This window comes from Stylophora pistillata, chromosome 7, assembly GCF_964205215.1.
Source record: "Stylophora pistillata chromosome 7, jaStyPist1.2, whole genome shotgun sequence".
Lineage (NCBI taxonomy): Eukaryota > Metazoa > Cnidaria > Anthozoa > Scleractinia > Pocilloporidae > Stylophora > Stylophora pistillata.
In genome coordinates this window covers 25,624,964-25,648,314 of record NC_142525.1, presented here as the reverse complement: position 1 = coordinate 25,648,314, position 23,351 = coordinate 25,624,964, and the positions used below count along the sequence as shown (strand labels likewise).

The 23,351-nt window shown below is 40.2% G+C and overlaps 2 protein-coding genes across 2 annotated transcripts; one reads left to right on the top strand and one right to left on the bottom strand.

Annotated features, from left to right (window-relative positions):
• The first annotated feature begins 103 nt into the window (after positions 1-103).
• Positions 104-11,654, top strand: LOC111335841 (transmembrane protease serine 9). Its single transcript, XM_022941846.2, has 8 exons — positions 104-328; positions 827-877; positions 2,708-3,000; positions 5,375-5,516; positions 6,240-7,031; positions 7,852-8,622; positions 9,300-10,064; positions 10,799-11,654. The coding sequence occupies exons 1-8, from the start codon at positions 292-294 to the stop codon at positions 11,548-11,550; spliced, it is 3,603 nt and encodes a 1,200-aa protein (XP_022797581.2). The 5' UTR covers positions 104-291; the 3' UTR covers positions 11,551-11,654.
• An 801-nt stretch (positions 11,655-12,455) lies between these two features.
• LOC111335964 (uncharacterized) lies at positions 12,456-22,346 on the bottom strand. Its single transcript, XM_088726458.1, has 2 exons — positions 22,239-22,346; positions 12,456-20,909 (listed from the first exon to the last, which is right to left on the bottom strand). Exons 1-2 carry the CDS (start codon positions 22,344-22,346, stop codon positions 13,422-13,424), a joined length of 7,596 nt encoding a protein of 2,531 aa, XP_088582584.1. The 3' UTR covers positions 12,456-13,421.
• Between the last annotated feature and the right edge of the window lie 1,005 nt (positions 22,347-23,351).

Below are 23,351 nucleotides of genomic sequence, written 5' to 3'. Positions count from 1 at the left end.
GTATTAGCCTAATCTTCATTATCACAGCATATCTTTTTGGACGAGTTCAAGTACCTGGTGTTTAATTTCAACCGCGTAACCTAGGTCACCATTCATATTAATAAAACAAATTTTCCATAAGCATTGTTCCCGTTCATTGGTTTACTTACGTTTCCACTATCATTTAAATTTTGATTTTGACGAAGTGACACAAACTGGAAAAGTCAGTGGCCTAATGTTTACATATTTACACTTAGAACTGTGAAAGATTCCAAGTGTCGAACGGTTCTTGGACGCAAACAGGAATAAGTGATGTGGATCGTAACTCTTCTGTGCCTTTTCGTAAGCGGTGGGTATTCTTGAATATGTCTTCTAGTTCTGACGGAATTATTTGTGATTCAGTGTAAACATATAGTGTAGCATTACTGCCTAACACTTGCACGTGTATGCAAGGTAAATGAGACAAATGAATTAAAAATGGCTCAAGACGTTTCTAGCTGCCGTACATCTCGTATCAGAAAAGACTCAGTCAAAACAGCTGTTTGAATCTTCTGCCTTCATTTCGAATCATCAAATAACCTTCAGTAATGATCAGCCCACAAGCATGTGTCCCTTGTTTAAAGTCCCCATGACTCGGTCAGGAAAATATTTTAGCCTCGTAATGTGTAAAGGCGATTCTTAATTTCAAGAGATGATCAAAATAATCAAACAGGCATCGTATGTCGAGAGCGAACAAGCTGCAGTGTTTGATCCTGTCGAAAATTCGCGTAAACGAAATAATTCATCAACTCGAGCGGGGAATCCCTTCTCACCAGTTTATTTATGATTTCTCTCATATGCTTAATAGGTACCGTAAGATATGGAGAAGCCAGCATTTTGTTCCCAGAGGAAAAATTGGGTAAGATTTGTTACTTCCTAAAGTAAATGTTGATCTTCCATCTTCGCCCCTGGCTTTTGTAACTGTCATTTGTAGCGAAAGAAAAGGCTCAACACGGTTCACATCCAAAACTAAAATCAAGCCGTCATCAACGTTCATTTGACAAATGCTAATGAGAAGAACTTTGGAAACATTTTAAGATGAAAACGCTACAATGCGTGCACAACCTCGCGGAAGTTTAATCAATTTGGAATGTAATTTATACCTCGCATGAGTTTAAGTTAGAAACCAGACCAATGTTACTTGATGCCAGTTTCTAGACTCAACACCAAAATATTTCACGACATACGTTCCTTGGTTACAGTTACTTTTGTTTTTCTAAACTTGTCTGCAGAATGTATCTCCTTTTGCAGAAATTACGGAGCAAATAGCTGTCTGTATTGAGTTAAAAGATCACTTGAAACACAAGGATCGTTTCTTCATGTTAGCTGCTTTAGGAATAGCGGTTACGCTTTCTTGATTTTCTTATCACAGAGTTTGTTTGCTTTATCCTGAACACGTTACACATGAATTGTCAACTTCTCTCTTACATAAAGTCATTTACATGGTAATGCAAAGCTGTTTGAGGGATGCAACTACTTGACCTGATCTATTCCTTGATTGAAATACTTACGAAAGGATCTTTGTGTTTTTAGCCACCCAAGCTTTCGTGTATCAACTAGCGGAGTTTTACCCCGATATTGTCTCATCTAGTCATTTACAAAAGTTTCTTTCTAAAGACTTTTCATGCAATTATGAATCAACAATTAGTACGAAGAGCGCCTCTTTTCCTCCAAGGAAACAAACACAGCTTTAGAAACACCTAATTTTAGATTTAAGGTTCGTTTGCTCAGATCTGTGGAAACGAGATTAGGTTTCAACTTTCGATATCTAATGATTTTGACAGATGCATGGGGGATCATGGTTCAAAAGGAAATGAAGCTTTCGAAGAAATAAGAACATTACAGAAAGAAAAAAATTAAAATGGAAGGTAAAAATAACAAGATCGTCGATCAAAGAAAGATTTCGGAAGCTGTTTCGAACGTTCGACAAGAACAAGCCTAAATCAAAGCTTTGGTGGTGGCCTCAGACATTCGGATTTTGGGGTACCCGAAGGTCTGGGGTACTTGGTTTCATCTTGGGGTACTCAGATTTCATCTTTGTTTCATCATCATTTTGTCAAGACGAGTAACATACTTCTTAAGTTTATGAGTGATCGAGCTCGTTGTCTATCATCTCTCATCCTATTTATCTTTCTTGGGAGATAATATTCTTTCGGAGCGTCTCAGTAGATTGTACCGTTAGCCGCAAAACGGCAAATATTTGGCCGTTAAGCGTAGAAGTTGACAAATTTTAAACGGTTGTTCATGAAAAAAGTTAACTGTAAGAATGTTTTCTCATGTGCGATGTCTCATTTAGAAAGTGTCAAAATCTTAGACTGAAAAGTGTCTTCTCTTTCGGGAAAACAGAAACAGAAACAGTATTCTTTATCAACCCAACAGCAACTCAATCTGGAATTATCTTTGCTGAGTAACAGAACAATGGAAATGAATTATGAACTCAAAATAATTGAGATCAATCTGTAACTTTTCAAAAAAAACTTAACTGTTAGCCATAAAATGACCAAAATGTTCGCCGTGAAAGCCATCACTCTATTGATACCCACTCTTTCAGAATAAGGGTAAAAGAAGTGCAAGCTTTCCTTCTCGAACAATAAGAGATTAGTTCGGGCGGGAACGAGAGGGAACCCATCAGAAGTGGAGAATTTCACTGCAATTTCCTAGGTGACTGAAACAACCTCTTTTACCGTAGGATCAAACTGTAACACTTCACTTGGCCTGCAAACATACTGGATTCAGAACGCCGACATAACCGCCTCGTCAATTCGGGACAGCGCCCACGATCCTGCACAGGCACGTCTCCATGGTAACGGTGCATGGATGCCGCTTATTCAAGACGCCAATCAATTTCTCCAGATTGATTTCGGAAACAAAGCTAAGGTGTCAGCGGTCGCCATCCAGGGTCATCCTACCAATGACTTTTGGGTGTCAAAGTTTTCGTTATCATTTAGCATGGATGCCAAACGCTGGGAAGATATATCGGAGGTACCTTTTTTTTTACATGGTAATTTACATAAGGGTGTCTCTTAGGACCTCCCAGGGATATTTAGTTTTTCTTGTTCTCTATTCCCTTGCAATCGAACGATGAAACCTGACATGGAAAAACGTAGCTATTACGGAAAAATTTTGAAAAAATAAATCATTTACTTCATAAAAAGGACACTAGCCAAGGAAGTTGTAAAGTGTTTCAAGGAGAATTTTTCTCCAGCAGTTTTTCCTTGAATCGGAGAGTGACGCTGTCGAGTTTTCTTTTTATTCAATGGTAAATTATGGAGGGGAATACTGGACAAAATTGTTATTAGATCGTGTGCGGTGAGGCATTATATCCTACTGCATGGTTACGTAGCCGGAGGTACTATATCGTACCCGGTGTGTTGTCTTATCGCAATGGCGATGCCATTATGTCGTACCACGTGCTGCTATCTCGTGCCCGATAATGCTACATCGTATCCGGTGTGTTGTTGTATCGTAGCAGAGATGCCGTCTCATCGTACTTGATAATGCTCTATCTACCCGGTGTATTGTCACGTCGTAGCAGTGATGCCGTTTCATCGTACCATATGCTGCTATGTCGTACCCGATAATGCTATATCGTAACCGGTGATGCTTTATCGTACGTCTAACTAGTCAGTGGCTTACACTTGAAGTGAAGTCACGTGACCACTGGGATAAAAAGGTCAGCGGTTGTTATTTTAGGCTGGTGAAGTGGCTTATCGTACTTTTTCTGTGAAAGACTTATTCTTGTAAATGGTGAAAAAGGTAATGATATGGAAGGCCAACACCAGTCTCCGTTTGAATTGGTCTCCACGAATATCAGTGCAGTGTTGAGTGATGTCATAAACAAGTTGCGGAGCACAGATTACATCGTCAACATCGACTTTTCAAGGTACAAGATTGACTGGATTTGTGCTCTGCTTTTGGGAGTAGGTGGCAATTTAGAAGATTCACTTCTCAGGTATTTACTTGAGGCTCAACGGATGCTTTCTACAATTGACAAGGATGAGGAAATTTGCTGCTCAAGCTCGCTTCCAGTAATGAAGACAGGTTTTAAGGGGAGACCAAAATTTGACATACCTCGTGAATTGATCTGACATATCAACAGATTAGAGGAAAGAAACACACACCTAAGCTAAAAATCTCTACTTGTCCAATACCGCGTTTCAAGAGAAGTAAAAGTCGAGAACGATCGCGTTCTAGAACACGTGATGTCAGTTTCGCGCCAATTTCACCGTAAGCCGCTGACCAGTTAGACGTACGATAAAGCATCACCGGTTACGATATAGCACTATCGGGTACGACATAGCAGCATATGGTACGATGAAACGGCATCACTGCTACGACGTAACAATACACCGGGTACGATATAGCATTATCGACTACGATATAGCATTATCAAGTACGATGAGACGGCATCTCTGCTACGATACAACAACACACCGGATACGATGTAACATTATCGGGCACGAGATAGCACCATATGGTACGGCATAATGGCATCGCCATTACGATAAGACAACATACCGGGTACGATATAGTACCTCCGGCTACATAACCATGCAGTACGATATAATGCCTCACCGCACACGATCTAATAACAATTTTGTCCAGTAGTCCCCTCCATAGTAAATAACGGAGCGTACACTATTGAGTTATGGATGCACGCGGGAGGTTGCTAAGCACGAAAGAAGCGTAAGAGTGCTTTGCGAACCTCCCAAGTGCATCCATAACCCAATAATGTACGCTGTGGTGTTTACCATTTGTTTTAAAACATAACATTGATACATTGTAGCAAAAAAGTTCCTTTTATGTAATACTGAAATCTTTCGTGACCAGAAAAAACCGGAGCGGAAACTAGTCTTTGCATTTGCTCACGTCAGCAGCGTACACCCATGAGCAAATGGTGGACACTGAATTGACCAATCAGAGCGCGCACCTTACTTTGGTTATGTTACAATATAGAATAGATCACGAATAAATCTTTTTTATCAAGTGATCTTGCCAAGTTAAACATTTTTTCTTAAACATAGTTTTCTTTCGCTTTTCCCTGGGGTGCTAGTTCAATTTTCAGAGCGATCAGACCATATAACACGATCCCAGAGGAATTGTCAATATTTGCGAGACTAAAACTAAAAACCATGCCCTTTTCATAAGGAAATAAGTAAAAGGGATGCTTTTGATTGGAGTTGATCGTTAAACCAAACCAATTTGCACGGCTACTGTTATTTTGATCCCCGAGAGTAACATTTACCAATTTTTCTTATATAATCGAGAAAAGCAGATTAAACTGAGCATTTGTTTTCACACTAATAAAATTAACAAGACTCAAATACACTAACTATTTATAAAAAATACTCTCCAGGTCTTTGAAGGCAGTGGAAACAGACATGATGTCAAAACCACCCAACTAGAGGAACTTAAAATAGCGCGGTTTTTACGCATAAAGCCTACAGAGTGGAATGGTGCCATCGCTCTTCGAATAGAAATTTATGGCTGCATGGAAGGTGGGCGATGAAGTTATAAAACCTCATATTATTAAAAACTGGATCATTGGATAATGCAATTCTAGAATTTTTATTGGCTCAGCGATTATGGTATATGAGCCAATATAGCATAATCTAATATATCTGTACATCGTAACATCCGGTTTCTTCTTACAAAATAAAGTCGAGAAGATTTGTCTAATATCTTGGGGGTGTTATTTTTTTAATAAAACAATTATTCCACTCGCGCTTGTTGGATATGAGATGATTATAGCCAACTCGGAGCTAGGCGCCTCGTTGGCTATCCATCATCTCATATCCAACGCGCGCTCGTGGAATAATTGTTAAATAGATGAGTTGAAGAGAAGAACGTCTTTTCAGAAAGAGCAGTATAAGTTTAGAGACAAAGCTAGGGTGATTGCTTCTTCTTTGACTTTAATCACTGGAATGAGAGTTCCCAACAGGTGGTCAATTAGCGTAACGCTCTAGAGTGGTAATAGTCACCAGTTCATGTCTGAAGAAACATGGGCTTTCCGGGATTCTATGATAAGGCAGTGTTTGAACTAGACCACACTAAAACATTCCTGTGAGAAAATCAATTTGTATTTGCATATCAATGTGCCACTGGCAATTTACTTGTGTGTCTTACTAAAAAAAATACAATTTTTTCTATCTCTGACAAGTTTCCTCTCAGTTATAACTCATTGGGAACTTTGTTTTTGTTGGTTTTTTTTTTTTGCAAAGATTTTCCAAAGTGCGGAACCCGCCAACAAGACGAAAATCATCATTCCCGCCGAAAGCGAGTTGTCGGCGGCAACAACGCTGCCCCAAACTCATGGCCGTGGCAAGTTGAAATACTGGAAAACGGGACGAAGCACTGGTGCGGTGGCTCCATCATTCATCCCCAATGGATTATAACAGCCGCTCACTGCGTGGATGAAATCTACTCATTGGCACAAAAAGAAATACGCATTGGAGAGCACAACAGCAAGGTCCTCGAGGGGTACGAGGAGATTATCGAAGGAGACAGGTATTACATACATCCGGGTTTTAAACACGACCGTCCGACGATGATCAGCGCTGGGGACTATGACTTCGCTCTTTACCGTCTGAAAAGGCCAGTGACGTTCTATAGTCGAGTCGGTCCGGTGTGTCTACCCGAAGAGGACTCCACTATCATCGACGAAGTTGGCCGAATGTGCTTCTTGACCGGTTGGGGTCATACTAAAGAAAATGGAAAATTTTCCGATATTCTCCAAGAGAACGAAGTGCCCATAGTTTCTTTGGAGGAATGCAATAAAAATTACTCGTATAACGGTCACATTAAGGAGCGTTACTTGTGTGCAGGATATCCTGAAGGTGGAAAAGACGCTTGTCAAGGAGATAGTGGGGGGCCCCTAGTGTGTCAAGATGGCGAAGGAAAATGGGTGCTTGCTGGTGTGGTGACCTGGGGCATCGGATGTGCGAGAGCGCAAAAATATGGGGTTTACGCTGATGTCCGCAGATTTCTTCCCTTCATTGAAAGCACCATATATGGTACGCACTAAAGTAGATGCTAATAAAATATACACTCGATTGCAAAAACGTTCACAGCTGAAAAACATTATTTATGAGCGGTGTGACCAAACGGCTTTATGGGTACACACCAGTGTCCATGACAACCACAATTGCACTCGGTAAATGATGTAAGCCAGTCGCGCTTTCCTGACAGAAAAGAATCGTTGTAAACAAAGATATTCCATGAATAATGGAAAAAGTAAAGCACTGAATATGTAACTGTGCGAAAATTTCCCATAAATCCGTGGGATCTTAGGTGTCACGTTTTTGCAATCGAGAATATACATGTATAACAACACCTAATGCTCATCGGATGAACTGTTGAAGAGCATTTTACTAAAAACTGTGAGACTAATGCGTATTTTATAACTCTCCCGATCTTAGTGTTGAACATGCTTTGAACACTTACTCATCCATTCTTAGCCGCTTCAAACCAAACACTGTTGTAGTTTATCTCTGTGTTTTAATAACCCGTTTCCGAATTACCTTTAGCCTCCTTTTCAAAGCGAGTGCTGGTGCACATCCTTTTATATGATAGGTTTTATATGATAGGTTTTCATTCACATGTAAATTGAACTCATTTGCACAAGAATGGTTGAGCATAAAGTTTCTTTTTCAAAACGAGGCCAAGGGTAATTCGGAAATGGCCTATTAACTCAACAGTAGATCATCTGCTACTTCATAGCTTTTCGTGTCCTTCACGGCCAAGGATTATGAATCTTCGTGAGAATAAATTTAACTGCAGTTATCTTAAATGATACGCTTAAACTCCTCGAAACTTTTGAAATTTTCTTTCCAGGTTACCCACAATGCGGTAATCGGCCATTTCCATCCGTTATGTCTCGCATCGTTGGTGGTCGCGAAGCCCGCCCCAACTCCTGGCCGTGGCAGGTTGATCTTCTGATCAATGGCAATGCTCACCATTGTGGAGGCTCTCTGATTGATCCTTTATGGATCGTGACGTCAGCTCACTGTTTCTACGAGTACACTAAACCAGACCAATGGCAGGTCAGGGTTGGCGAACACAACGAGACGAAATTCGAAGGATACGAGGAAATGATTGATATTGAAAGCATAACAATCCATCCCGGATTCGAAATAGGCAATGGAAAACATCCTGGCGATTACGACATTGCGATCGTGAAACTCAGGCGACCAGCGGTTTTCCATAAGTTAGTACATGCCATTTGTCTTCCAGACATGGAAACTAGTCTACCAACTGGTCAATCCTGTTTTGCCACCGGATGGGGAAGGCAACAAGAAAATGCGAATGAGTACTCGGATGTTCTTCGAGAAGTCGAGGTGAACCTGGTATCTAAAAAAGTTTGTAACAGCAACATCTCTTATAATGGGATTATACACGAGCGTTATTTATGCGCCGGTGTTCAAGCTGGAGGTAGAGACTCGTGCGTGGGTGACAGTGGAGGGCCACTGGCCTGTCCAAAGGAAGATGGAAGTTTTACCTTGACCGGAATTGTTTCATGGGGAGAAGGCTGCGCTAGAGCTGATAAATATGGCGTGTATTTAGATGTGCGCTACATGTTGCCATTCATTGAAAGCACTCTACACGGTAAGTGCATAAAAACGCACGCTAGTTTGATAGCTAATTTAAATGACGTTGCAATGAGTTCCGGGAGATTTTTTTCGGGATGTTCTCCTTGCAACGAGAGAAGTGAAATAATAAAGGATAAAGTTGGTGTTGTGATTTAGTTGTTGGTGACGGTGAGGAGGATGAAAATAAAACATTTTAAACGTTTGACACGAGGTTGGGTGACAGAAAAAAAACTCAGGCCCGGGCAAGGAATCGAACGTAAGCGGTTCCGTTCTCGTGGTAGGATTCTCTACTAACCGAAATAAGCCTACAGATTTCCGTCCTTCATGTACAGGGACATATAATAAGGTTCATATATGAGAGACACTCACACACTGCTAGGAACAGCACCGCTGAAGAAGATCCTGAGAAAGTAGTAAACTCATAGCTATCTACACGATTCAAAGAACGTGGCATGAAAAGAAATATATAACTGAAGAAGAATATAATGATAATATTTGGGGGAATTCAGTCGTTTGTTAAGAATTGCCAAGATTTTGGTCCTTACCCATCTTATTTTAGGTTAAGAACCTTAAACTTGGCATTGGATCCATCCAAAAGCAATCTTAGCCGTCAAAACTATAAGAAAGGTCCGTGAAGAGGATTTTCATTAACTTTCTAATCCCCTCTGTCTGGTAACTTCACTATCTTTTTAGGATATCCCTCCTGTGGCGTTCGTCCAGTTCCTTCTCCTTCCTCTCGAATCGTAGGAGGCCTGGAAGCTCGCCCCAACACTTGGCCGTGGCAAGTTGATCTTCTTGTTAATGGCACTTCTCACTATTGTGGAGGCTCGCTAATTGATCCTTTATGGGTCGTGACCTCAGCCCATTGTTTCTATTTTATTCCCCCAGTAAACTGGTGGCATGTTAGGGTTGGGGAGCATAACGAGACAAAATTCGAAGGCTACGAGGAAAAGATCGAGATTGAAAACGTCACGTTACATCCAGGATTAGACATGACTTTCGAACCCGGAGATTACGACTTCGCCCTCGTCAAGCTCAAGCGACCAGCGGTGTTTCACAGCCGAGTGCACTCAATATGTTTGCCTGATATGGAAACTAGCTTTCCACCTGGTAAAACATGTTTTGCCACCGGATGGGGAAAGCAACAAGAAAATGCAACTAAGACCTCGGATGTTCTCCGAGAAGTGGAGGTGAACCTCGTATCTAAAGAAGTCTGTAATAGCAATACTTCTTACAATGGTAGAATACCCGAACGTTATCTTTGCGCTGGTTTTCAAGCCGGCGGTAAGGACTCGTGTAGCGGTGATAGCGGAGGACCGCTGGCATGTCAAAATGAAGATGGTCGTTTCATTCTGACCGGCGTTGTAAGCTGGGGAGAAGGTTGCGCCCGAGCTAATAAATATGGCGTGTATTTAGATGTGCGCTACATGTTGCCATTCATTGAAAGTACCCTATACGGTAAGTCGAGTATAATAACCCAACAAACTGCACTTTTGTTTCACTCTGTGATTGGCCCATGAGAAACGTTTTGCCCCCGATGACAACAAATCAGTAGCAAAACAAAAACAAATCGCAGCCTTGTTTGGTTGTCTTTCCTGCCTTTTCATTATTTTCTTTGTTCCGATTGGCCATTGGCACAACTTTGGTTTAGTTTTAAGGACAATGAACTGGTGGAAAAGCACACTAAGCGTAAGAAAAACATCATGTCAGCATCGGTTGCATTTTAGATTCGTTAACGTCCAGGCCCTAGTTGTTCGAAGGTCGGAAAACGTTACCCAATGGATAAATCCCTATCCAGTGGTTAACGCTGTACGTTTTGCTATCACTCAACTGCTGGATAGCGATTTATCCGTTGGATAGTGTACTCCGCCCTTTATACAACTTGGCCCAGCTCTTGCTGTGTCTTACAGGTCGAGTTCGCTCTTAAGGCTGACCTAGTCGACTGAGTGACGTTTTGCTGTTTCTGACTTAACATTTATTTTGAGCAGGTGTGCCCTGTTTTCGAAAATTTCGCATCTGACATATTTGAAATCAGAAAGAAGACAAAAAATTTTAAGTACAGAACACTGACATAGGGTTACACCCTGTTCAATAACCGTACTGAAGAGAAAGTTAACTTCTTTATTTCAGATTGTTATTTTAGTGACGGTGATTCTCCGATAAAAGTCAATTGTTTTCATCACTTTGTTTAGGTCATCCAAAGTGTGGCACCCGATTTCTATCTTCGGAAACTCCTCCTGCTCTCAGCCAAAACGAAGCTCGTCCCAACTCCTGGCCATGGCAGGTTCAGCTGCTATTCAGTGATAAGCATGCGTGTAGCGGCTCTTTAATCGACCGGTACTGGGTTCTGACATCGGCAACTTGCGTGAACACAAGCCATAGTGTTGATGACTGGACGGTTCGGCTCGGTGAACACGACCGAACAGTCATCGAGAGATATGAAGAAAGCATTAAAGTGAAAGAAATTTACACCAGTCCAAAACATCATATCTCACTGCTGAAAATGAAACGAGAAGCTGTCCTTCACAAGCGAGTTCTTCCTATCTGTCTCGCGGAAGAAGATGCAAACGTTACTGTAAATTCTTCGTGTTATGTGACTGGTTGGCAGTCTCCCAAAAAGGACGGGAATTTAACGGCTGTGTTAAACGAAGCCCGAGTTGAAATGACCCCATTTCAAGACTGTAATGCTTCTTATACTGGAAAACTCTCCGAGTATGAAATTTGTGCAAACTTCACCCGAGAAGAAGCCCAAGTTTGCAATGTCGAAAGAGGTGCACCTCTAGTTTGTCCTGGGATCGATGGACGATATGTGTTAACAGGGGTAGCTTCTGCTGAAGACGTGTGTTCAAATGTAGGACAATATGGTGTCTTTATTGACGTTAAAATGATGCTTTCGTTTATCAATAACACTATTACCACAAACAAGGATCCAGTCAGTGTTTAACTAGTTTTACGTAAGTTAGCAGTAAAGCAGCCCTCACTTGTGTGTCGAAGATAATTCTATATTGCAATGCTGTTGTTTTAATAAATTGTGTAATTGACCTTGAAGAGTCGCGCCACTTTTTTAACCAATCAAATGCAAAATATTTAATAATCACGACTTTGCAACTCGCCTCAGTTTCCGACGGTTAAGACCGCTGACATGTCTTGCCATTGACTTCTCATTAGCTCACTGTGATATTTTCCATTCTCCTGATTGACTTTTAAGAAAATCTCCGATTTTGATTTGCAGCACTCGATCGCAAAGTGTTCTATCTAAGGAGGGTGTAGGCAGCTAATTTTGTTAGCGAAGGGTGGCTATTTTTGAAGTCAAACGTCAAAAAGCAATCTCGTCTGTTGTGAAAAAGCAATTTATTTAAAGACGAATTAACTTTCCGTTATTAAGGCATGTATTGGGCCCGCTGTAATTGGCTACGCTGTTGCGGTGTCCCTGCCATCTTTTTTTCTTGAGTGTTGCTGTTTGGCGAAGTTAATAAATAAATAAATTTACCAAACAAACTGTCAATCATTCTATCTGACTTGGGGTGTAGTAAGGCAGAGCAGATTTAGGGGCGCTGCGGATAAAAAACAAATCTACAGGTCATTTTTTGAAGATCTGAATCTTTTTCCAAAGGTAATGCAATTAATTTACATTCCACTGTTCTCGGCTATGCAGTCGTATATCATGTGCCCTAAGCGACTGACTTGGAAATCTGAGAGCCTTTCTATCCGTAATTAAAAAATAGCAAAAAAAAAGACAAAAAAGTCTCAAAACAGCCTCCCAGGTTCAAGTCGCTTACCAGTCACAATCAAAGTGTAAGCCAACGAATCTCCGGTTTTGCACACTGTGGAATATAGCATAACGAACGCTTTCAAAGGTCCAACATGCTTTTATAGATACAAGTTTACAGTTTTAAATAGTGTTGGAAAACTGTTATTGTCTTTATTTAACTTGTCAACTGGCAGCAAGTCAAGTTTTTCTTCACACTTGTGAGGTTAGGATAAGCTTATACACAGCAAAAAGCGTTTAAAAGAAATAAGACCGTATGATAAACTAATAAAAGTACAACCTCGCTTAAAAACTGATGCAACATGAGCGCCCTAATGAAACACATTCAGTCTTATTGCTCTAAAAACATAAGTTACTAAGTTTTGGTGTTTAAACATGAACCACTCAAAGATGTTTCGTTGAAACCACTATTTACTCAGTTCTCTTTAAAATTTCTTAAAATGTAGCCACCAAGCATCGTTTCAAGTGCAAAAGATTCCGGACTTAATCACACACCTGGCCTTGTTTGTTACTCAATATAAGTCCAGAGATGGATTGTCAAATTCACCTGGGGTTTGACTTTTGATGTGACAACACATATAGAGTCTACAGTCTTAAAAAGTCTTAAAACCATCAAATTATTGCATCTGATGTCATAGCGGATTACCTAAAAAACTTTTTAGACAATCGCACCGCGAATTATAATAGGCTAGCGCACTATTCACCATGAGCCCCTTTAGACGCGCAGTTCTCAATACCAAATGAATCCCATTCCGACCGCGAGTTACTATGGGTAGTCCCAATAATCTCCTCAGGTAGTACATCTTTTCCTCGCAGATAAGAGCCTTCGCTCACGCAACTTAGAAAGGAAAGTTCAGACGGAAGGACGGACAGCAAGCTCCTGTGCCCGCCATTTCGCTTAGTGTTTAACTTAACCTAGCCGTTTCAATAGAGGCTAACATACTCTTGGTAACTCAAGTTGTCTCGGGAGAGTGTGGCCTTGGAACACCTGCCATATCTAAATGAGACCTATGAAATTTGATACCGATCAAAACCTATGGTTGTACTTAAGAGTCTGGTTCCTGTGAAGGGCCATCCACAACGCCATTGCGTTGCCCCGTTTCTTGCGTTTCGTCTTCCTCACTCGTTTCGTCAGAGCCACTCTCTGTACTCTCAGACATGCTCTTGTCACTTTTTGGTGGAAGAGTTTTTAATCCTTCAAGTCGCTCTCGAGCTTCTCTCAATTTCTCATCAAGTAACATCGCCTTCGCTTGCAACTCCAACATATCTTTTTTAGCGGCAGCCTGTTCATGAAGTTTAGAATGCTGAGTCAAACTTTCTAAACATGCACTGGCTTCTCTCAGTTTTGGCTGGTATCTTGCAAACCCTCTCGATGACGTTGGCTTTATATTCTCCGTGCGAAGGTTGTCTCGCTCCAACCTTACGGCCTCGTACATCGCATTGAGGTCATAAATCTTCTGTTTACTTTCCTCGAGCTCTGTCTGCAGCGCTTTTATGGTCTCAACAGTCTTTTCATCTGCTTCTAAAATTAAGAGTCGTTGCTGCATCATCTTCACCTTCTTTTCCAATTCTCTCTTTTCTCGCTGAATTTTCTCGTTGTTTTCTTTGAACATCGACACCCTCTTGTTTAATAATTGAATCTCTTTGTTCAATTGATCTTTTTCAATGGACGATTTTTTTAGTTCAACAGATTTTTTTAATTCTTTGTCTTCCAATTGGTCTTGGGAGCTGTTTATTTCTTCAAGAAGGTTGTCGTAAGCAGCTTTCAAGTCGCTGTAGAGCTGACGAGTGGCAGACGTTTCCAACCTTAACTTCTCATTTTCTCCTTTCTCTCTCAAAAGAAGCGACTCAAGCTCTCGAATTTGCTTTCCCAAAGCATCTAATTCCTCTTGTGTTTCCTCCTGCTTGTTTACCATAGTGAGACTTTCGGCTGCCTTAGCATTCAATTCTTTGGATGCTTCCGTAATTTCGTTTTCAAGCTCACGATTTTCTCGCTGCAGTTTCTTCATGACCTCATTTTTCTCTCGAATTTCCTTTTCATTCATGGCACGGTCTTGCTTCTCTTCCCTCAGCTGACTTTGTATCTGTTGCAAGTCATTTTGCAGTTTTGCGTTTTTCTCTTTCAATTCTCTGACAGTAAGATTTGCCTTCACTTGTTCTCTAGCAGAAGCACATAGTTCCTCTTCAAGCGACGTGACTTTGTTTCTACAGGACTGCAAGTCTATAAGAAGCTCATCATTACTACTTGCCTTTGATTTTTTCGCACTCTCCAAATCAGAAACTCTCGAGAGCGCATTCATCAATTCATTCCTTTGAGAGTTAAACTTGCTTTGACTGTTTTCCAGAGATTTTTCCAACTGAGAGTTCTTCTGTTGAAGCCCAATTAGTTGACCCTCTAAATGCTTGATCGTCTCTTCGTAAGTGGCATTACATTCTTCTAATCCATTTAGGGCGTTTTGAGCCGAATTCAGCTCCCGTTCCATTTCATTCATGGTCATAGAAACTGTTTGCAGTTCATTTCGATTGAGTTGCGCGGAGTGTTCCGCTTTTCTTGACAACTGTTCGAGCTCAGTTATCCGTTTATCTTTCCAAACCATCTCTTTCTCTAAGGAATCTTTACTTGCAATGTAGGAATTAATTTCTTCATCAAGCTGTAAGATCCTTTCTTCCAAACTTGTATTGTTGCTTTGGATATTTTCTTTTTCTAGAGAAAGATTCTGATATGCATTTTCAAGCTCTATCAGCCTCTTAAGGCTTACCAGATCAGGTTCCATTGTGTTCTTAGGTGTCTGCAACCTTTTCAGTAACGGACTCTTTGGAACTTGAATCTCGTTTAATTTCTTCTGCAGCCTTTCATTCTCATGTCGTAAAGCCTCTACCTGGATTTGTTGTTCTGAAGAATTACTTTTCAATTTATTCAATTCATCTTTAAGGCTTTGATTTTCCTCTGTCGTAACGTTATTTTTAGTCTGGAGCGCTGCAATGACCGAGCCTTGAGAAAGGAACTCGCTGTTCAACCTTTTGGCTTCTTTTTGAGCGTTGTGAAGCTGAGTATCCTTTTCACTTGCGCTTTGTTTTAAGTCAGCCACATCGGCCTGCAATTTATCATTTCTCTCTTTCATTTTCAAAATACTGAGCTTGAACTCGGAAATCAGATTGTCATTCTCTTGGATGATTCTCTTGAGTTTCTCTTCCTCTTCTTTTAGCCTTTCTTGGGTTTCTTTGCTTTTCAAAACTTCCCTCTTCAGTTCGCTCTCCAGATTGTTTTTTAAGTTTTCTAAGAGTAACACTTGAGCATCTTTTTCTGACATTGCTTTCTCGTAATCTTTGACTCCGCCTTTGAACTGCGACAAATTCTTTAACACATTATCGTACTCCTCTCTAGCCTCGGCCACTTTGAGATGTTCATTTTCTAACTCCTCTCGCAAAGTAGCAATTTCCTTCTGTTTCTGCTGCACTTGGTGTTGAAGCTCCTTAATTATTTTCTGATGCTGTGCCAAAATCTTACTGAGTTCTCTCTGTTCCTCCTCGATGCCTTCTTTTCTTGTTTCAAATTCTGCTATAGCTTTCTTTAAAAGAAAATTATCATGGTCTAGCTCCCTGTTCTTCTTTAAGGTCGCATTCATTAGGGCGTGAGCAGAGGAAAGCTCATCTCTCAGTGTCTGAGTGTCCTTTTCTAAATCTTTCTTTTCGGACATAACTGTGTCCAAAACAGTTTCATTGCCCTCAGTTGCCTTGGCACTGTAATCCCATTTAGCTTGTAGTTCCTGAAGTTTGCAGTGTGCCTCAAGAAGCTCGTCCTCTGCCTTCCCGACTTTTCCTCTTTCTTCCTTTAGCTCTTTTGTGAGAAGACTTCGCGAAGCCTCCAATCGCCCATTTTGTGCTTCAAGCTGAGCAAGCTTCTCCTGCGTAATCTCGAGACTATTAAGTGCCTGCTTCGCTTCTTCGCGAGATTTTGCCATCTCAGTGTTAACAATGCCAACTTCATCCAGTAATTCCTCGTTCCTTCTCATCAGAATCCTTTCTCTCTCTGTCAAGGCTTGTATACTTTCTTTGAACTGAGAGTGGGTTATCTCTAAGTTTGCTATCTGATCTTGTAAGGTGTGTTCTCTTTCGATGCTTTTCTGCAGATTTACTTCTGCTTCACTCAAGCTCTCGTTTAATCGGTTTAACTCGGAATTATCATTCTCTGATTCATCCTTGTACAAGCCACTCTGCAGAACAGATGATTGCTCAATAACCACTTGATTTTCCTGAATAGCTTGCATTTCAACTTTCATCCGTTTCAGTGAATCGTTTGCCAAATACAGTTCCTCTTTCAGTTCACCGTTTTCCGTTTTCAAAGTTGTCAATGCTGTTATCTTTCCTCCAATTTCTGTCTTGTACTCTGACAAAACCTTTTGAGTTTCTGCAATCTGATTTTCAGCCATAGAAAGATCTTCACGTTGCTTTACAAGATTGTTTTCTAGCCTTTTTACTTTGATCTTAAGATCATTGTTTTCGTTACTTACTTCCACTAACTCTTGGTTTAGGGACTCCATTTCTGCTGTTTTAACTTTCAGTTCCTCATGTGCAATTTGTTCAGCCTTTGAGGTTTTTTGAAGACGGTCCTTTAGGTTTGAAATAATCTTCTGCTGGGTGATAATTTCGTCTTGAAGCTGTTGATGACCTCCTCGAAGTTTCTCACACTCACCAAGTGCGCTTGTCAGATTGCCTCTCAGTTCCATAGATTTTTCTTCTAAATGAGCCTTTGTAGACTTCATTTCTTCTATGTGGCTGTTCTTTTGTTCTTTCTCCTTGGTTAAGGAATCGAGCTGGATTTTTTGTTCTACACACTGCTTGCTGAGCTTTAGTATTTCATTTCGATTTAAGGCGCTTCGGCTGTTCGCCTCTTGTAACTGAGCTTGCAAGGCCAAGTTGTCTCTTTGCTCATTCTCATATTTGAGTTCCAAGTCCGATAACGTTCTGTTTACTTCCAAAACCTCTTCACGTAAGTTCCGTCTCTCCTTATCGCACAGGTTATTTGCAACTTTCAGGTCCTCAAGGAGTCGTTGGGATTTCGAATTTTCAAACTGAGAGTCGAGACAATCTTGACGAGAAATTTTAAGGTCTTGTTCAAGCTTTGTTACCTTAGCCTTGTTGTTTTCTATCTGTTTTTCAAGAATGGCTTGCTGTTCTTCACTCTTTTTCAACAATAGATGAAAATGCTGTTGTTGAGAACAGTCCTCGTATTCCTTGTCTTTATGGTCTCGTTCTTTCAAAAGAGTATCAACAGTCGCTTCATATTGGCTCAGTTTAAGTTTTAGTGACGAAATTTCATCTCGAGTGGTTTTCAACTTTGACTCGCTGGATTCGTGATAGAAGGCAGTGGTTTGCAGTTCCTTTCTCAGCGCCAGCACTTTCTCTCCTAGGGAATCTTTTAAGTGTTTAAGTTGTTCAATATGGCTGTCCTTTTCGCACATTTCCACCCTGTAACTCTCTGCAATTCTTTCCTTTTCTCGAACTTTATTATTTGCAAGCATAAGGTCCTCTTGAAGCTTATGTACTTTACTTTTGGCGACCCTTAGATCTTCTTTAAGACGCTCTTTTTCACGAGCAGTAGACCCTAACTGGATATGAAGACTGTTGGCTTTTGCTGTTTGAGATCCCAGATCGATGTTCACGCGCTTGTTTTCCTCGTTTACATCAGAAACGTCTTGTTCAAAAAGACCCAATTTTGTCTCTTGCTCTTGGATCTTTCTACTTAGCCTGCTGTTCTCGTCCAAAGCAAATTGATGAGATATTTTGCTTGTGATCAGTTCGTTTTTCACTTTATTCAAGTCGGCTTGTAAACCTTTCATTACGCCTTCGCAGTGTTCATGTTCTTTTGTCTTTTGCTCCAAATTAGATTTTGCACACGCTAACAGTTTTTCGTGTTCGGTTGCTGTGATTTCCAATTTCATCAGTTCTTCTCTTTGGTTAACAACCTGAATATTAGTCTCAACTATTTTTTCTTGAAGTTCTTCATTCTGCCTTTTCAAAGATTCGATCTGAACTTCGTACTTCACGATTTTGCTCCTTAGATCCTGAAGTTCCTCCTCACGTTGTGCTTTTGTCTTAGCAGATTCATCGAGATCCTGTTGTATTTCAATAACCTTTTCTTCTAGTTCCATCCGCCGTCGGATTGTTTGATCTCTTGAAATCAAAACTTCTTCTAGCTGTTGTTTCATCATGGAAGCTTTGTCTTGAAGTTCTTCAACCTTGCTGCAGAGTTCCTCCTTCTCTTTGTAGAGAGTCTCATTTTGCAGCTCTAATGAAGCAATTTTTGAACGATATGAAGCAATGTCTGTCTCTTTGTAGACAAATTTGCTGCGATTTTCTTGGAGAGTTCTCACCAGACTGCTCTCTTTGTATTCTTTTTCTTTGATGAAAGATTCCAATGTCTCAATCTTCTTTCTGGCCACCGACAGGTCAATCTCAAGGTTGCCTTTCTCTTGAATTGTGTTTTCACACATGTCTGCCAGACGCCTGATTTCTTCTTCACTACTTTTCAATTTCAAGGTTAGTCTCTTAAGTTCTTCTTCTTTAGTGTCAAGTAAGGATTCTGTATATGACATGTCAGTCCTAAGGGTGGCTAGATCAGTTTCTAAGGAGCATATTTTATCCTTGAGTCCCTCCACGAAAAGCTCTTCTCCCGAAATTTGGTGCCGAAGTCCTTCATTTTCTCTATGAAGGTCTTCTAACTGGTTCTCTAGATTGATGTCCTCTTCGCCTTTCCTTATAGCATTCGCACTACTTTCGTATAGCTGGAATTCTAACTCTGATTTACTCTTAGATGCTTCTTCCAGCTCTTCTTCCATTCTTGCCAGGCGTTGTTTCGTCAAAGTAAGCTCATGTTGCTTCTCCTTAAAGCCTTGGTCGGCCAATTCGAACTTGGACTGTAGGTCAGCAATGGTTTCTTTCGCAGTTTGAAATTGTCGGATCAAATGCTCTTTTTCGTTCTCAGACAGCTTGAAATTCACTTGCATGTCTGCCATGTCCCTTTGAGTCTGCAAGAGATCATCTTCAATTTCCTGGTTTTCTTTTTCAAACCGCTCTTGCAGCTCCTGTATAGCGGTGTGTTTTTCACAAAGCTCGTGGTATTTCAATTCCATGCCGGCGGCCATGGCTTTAAGCTCAGCAATAATTGCATTCTTCTTTTCAAGTTCTTTCTTACGTTCTCCTTCTCTTTTTCTTTGCTCTGTAATGCCTTGCTGCAAAGCTTGGTACTCGTCGTGCAGATAAGAACGTTGCTCTTTTTCTTTCTCAAAGTTTTCTCTTAGTTGAAATCTCTCCGCTTCGCAAACGTTTGCATGGATTTCCATTATGTGCATCTCTTCGCGAGTTTCCTTAAGCTTCATCTCGAGGTCTCTGTTTTCTTTTTCTTTTCTCTGAAGCGTAAAACGAATCGCAGTCGTCTGCCTTTTTGCTTGTTGGAGAAGGGAATTAGCATCTGCATTGCCTTCCTTCGCCTCATTTCCGGGTCGTGACTCTAATTCTGCTATTTTATTAAGCGATTCCTTCAATTGTAGACTTAGTTCTTCAACCTGTGATTGGCTCCGACATAACTCTGTCTCTGATTCAGAAAGCTTTCGACTAATCAACGATATTCCCGCCTCTAGGTCCTGAATATGCTGGTCAAAATCAATTTCTTTTGGTGTTGGTTTTGATTCTACTTTCAAATTGTCTGTTTTATGGAGGTCAAGGCCTGACTCGTCCTTCTGCTTTGCAAGCCGACATATTTTCTCCTCTAGTTCTTGAATGCGCAGCTTAGAATAAAGGTTTTCAGCTTTTAGGTCTTTCAGATCTCCTTCGGAATTTCCCAGCTTCATTTTTGAGTCGGATAAAGATTTCTCAATTTTGGCCATTTCGTTTTTTTCAACATTATTGATTTCCTTAAACTCGACAAATTCATTTTTTGTGGCGGCTAATTCCTCATTACAAATATCCAGCTTTTCCTTGTATATCTTTACCTCATTTTCTAATCCAGTACAATTTTCTCGGTACATTTGGAGTTGGTCTCGAATAGCATCTAGGTCATGCAATATAGAAGAGTTTTCGTGCTCATTTCTTCGCATTTCTTCAAATTCAGTTTTCACCTGTATTGCGGCTATTTTATTTGAAACCACATGTAAATCGTATTTTAATGATTCTTTCTCCTCTTGTAGCACTATCATAGATTCCTTACATACTTCAAGTTCTTGTTTGGTTCGTGAGAGCTCCATCCCTAATTCTAAAATATCTGCATCCTGGTTACCATTAGGTATGTTCAGACTGGAGAGGTCTCTCTTTAGATGTTGCACTTCTTTATCTAATTCTTCCTTTTCCTCTTGAAGTTTTTTTACAATGCTGTCCTGATTTCCGTTATACCAGCTCTCGATTTCCGTGCATCTCTTTTGGCTTCTGAGTAGCTCCTCTTGGTATCTTTTACCTGTTTCTTGTTCCTCCACCACTTTATCTCTTAGTCTCATATTTTGTTCTATGAGCTCTTTGATCCGCAATTCGAGATTTTCGACCTAAAGAAAGGAAAAAAAATCTTCTATAATATATATGATTTGGCTTTCAGGCGGTATTCATCTTCACACAGAATCATTATCCGTTGACAATATATAAATAATAGTGTTTTATCCAGAATATTCAAAACTAAGAACTCTCACTGAATACTGCCACAGAAACTGGGATTTGAAACACCTTGTTTTAACACTATAAGTTATGGTAAACACACAATAAGATGAAAGGGTCCATATATCTGGTCGAAAGTAAGCTAGTTTCGACTAGCTTAGTTTCGACCAGACCTGAATTAAGGCTGGAATTAAGGAGGTCACCAACTCTAGCTATATTTAAGACCTCATTGACGACAGTAGTACTTGATGCAAACCATATAAATCGTGAACAGAATCATTTTATATCATTTCATAGTATTTATAATTATTATGCTGTTATCAAGTATTTTAACAGTTACTTATGAATTTTTGTACACTAGTTATTAGCCTTTAGACTTTAGTTAAGTCGGTTGCCAGTTAGCTAATCTACAGCTAAAAACATTGACACGTTGATTAAATTTTCACTCACTCATTCATTCCTTAATGGAATTACAGGAAGAATTTCTAGAAAATCCAAAAGTTTAAATTTGACATGACCAAAGCCATTCCGCATAAAAGAAAGCACATAATTCAAAATGTATCTTCTGAATATTTTCAAACTCTAGGTAAACATAACGGTGTGAAATTCTTTATAGTTCCCTCTATTAACTATGTTCACAGTTTACTGACAGTGTTCCGCTTATAATTACTAAAATCTGTACTGTAAAATGAGCGGTTTAGTTCAGAGCAACGAACAACGCTGAAATGAACAGCGGTATTGAGTCTCTCGTAGGTTAGCGGACCAAAACAGTTTACTAGTCAACATTTTACGGGTTTATTCCTTACGATTTAATTAAGATGTTACTTTTCTTTAGGTTTAAACACTCTTGATAAAAGTTCGGGCGACAAGACTCAAAATATCGGCTAACATGACTCTGGTTCCGGGCGACATGAAGTTGGGCGAGATGACTTTCGGGCGACTTGACCGGTTACCTATACAAACGTTCACGCGTCTTTTGGAGTGGCTATTGTTTGAATTTAGTCACAGAGCCGGCTACCAACAAAGCGAAACACTACAACGTAGCTCCCTAAAGCGATATCAGGCCGTCAAATGAGCGATACTAAGTAACTCTCTTGAAAACTTGAAAAACTTCTTTGTAAGAATCAGTGACTTCGAGACTTCGTGCAAAGTTGACAACAAAGAAATTTTTCGTGACTGGAGAAATGTTTTGTGCGCTAATATAAACTGAAGCTTTCTCTCACCTCATCAGCGTCATTTTCATGACTTTTCTTGAGACTCAATCTTCCCTCGCTTTCTCTATCCACGAGAAAAGTATTATTATTGAAGGTATCTCCCTGTGTGCTATCCATAGTTAATTTTCACAATGTGCTTCACAGTTGATAAACATCCGCTTGTGGCCCCCTTGGTACCACTTATTGGTACCAGTGGTACTAAAATTGCCTCTAACGGTACATGTACAAACTCCCGACTACATAATGGTTATAAAAATGTCATATCTGTACCAGACCTTGCCATCTTGACGTTCTCGTAACAGCCTCAGTAAACAATCGTTGCTTAAATCAGCGACGGACGAGAAGCGTTTTATTGTATGCGTGGAATCCTTACGGTAATAATATGCAAAAAACCTTGCCACTGAACAATGCTTGATTACGTGAAAAATCTGATATGACGTCTCTTGGGGACTAGGTTCTTAAGGATGATTATTGTTTTAAATTTTAAACGATTTTAATTGAATGAACACGTTTTACAATGCAATATTAAAGGTCTGGAGAGGATCAGGAAAGTAGACGCTTGGTCAAAAGTATCTAGAAATCATGTCACCAGCTGATGATTAATGGAATGTTGTCCAGCTTCCGTAAACGTAAATACTTCAACAAAGGAATAGAGACTTTCTGCGCTCAAAAAGACACGTGTCGAAATGCCGGCAACAACAAAGTGTTTACTATCCACACGAGATCAGTTTCCAACAACAATATAACAACACCAGCCTGTAAAAGAAACTCTGGCCTCAGAGCGTTTCGCTCAAGCGCTTGTCGTTTGTGGAACACTCTTGATCCAAAACTTAGGTCACTCTCCCATACAAATTTTAAAAATTACTTATTTAAACTCATAGAAAAAACCAGGAAAGATTTATTACTCGACGTTTCGGGGTCATCATGACTCCATTATCAAGAGACTAGTTTAAAAACATGCAAATAAGGAAAGGTACAAGAATAGCATAAATTAGACTGAACGGCTTTATTTATTATTTATGCTATTCTTGTACCTTTCCTTATTTGCATGTTTTTAAACTAGTCTCTTGATAATGGAGTCATGATGACCCCGAAACGTCGAGTAATAAATCTTTCCTGGTT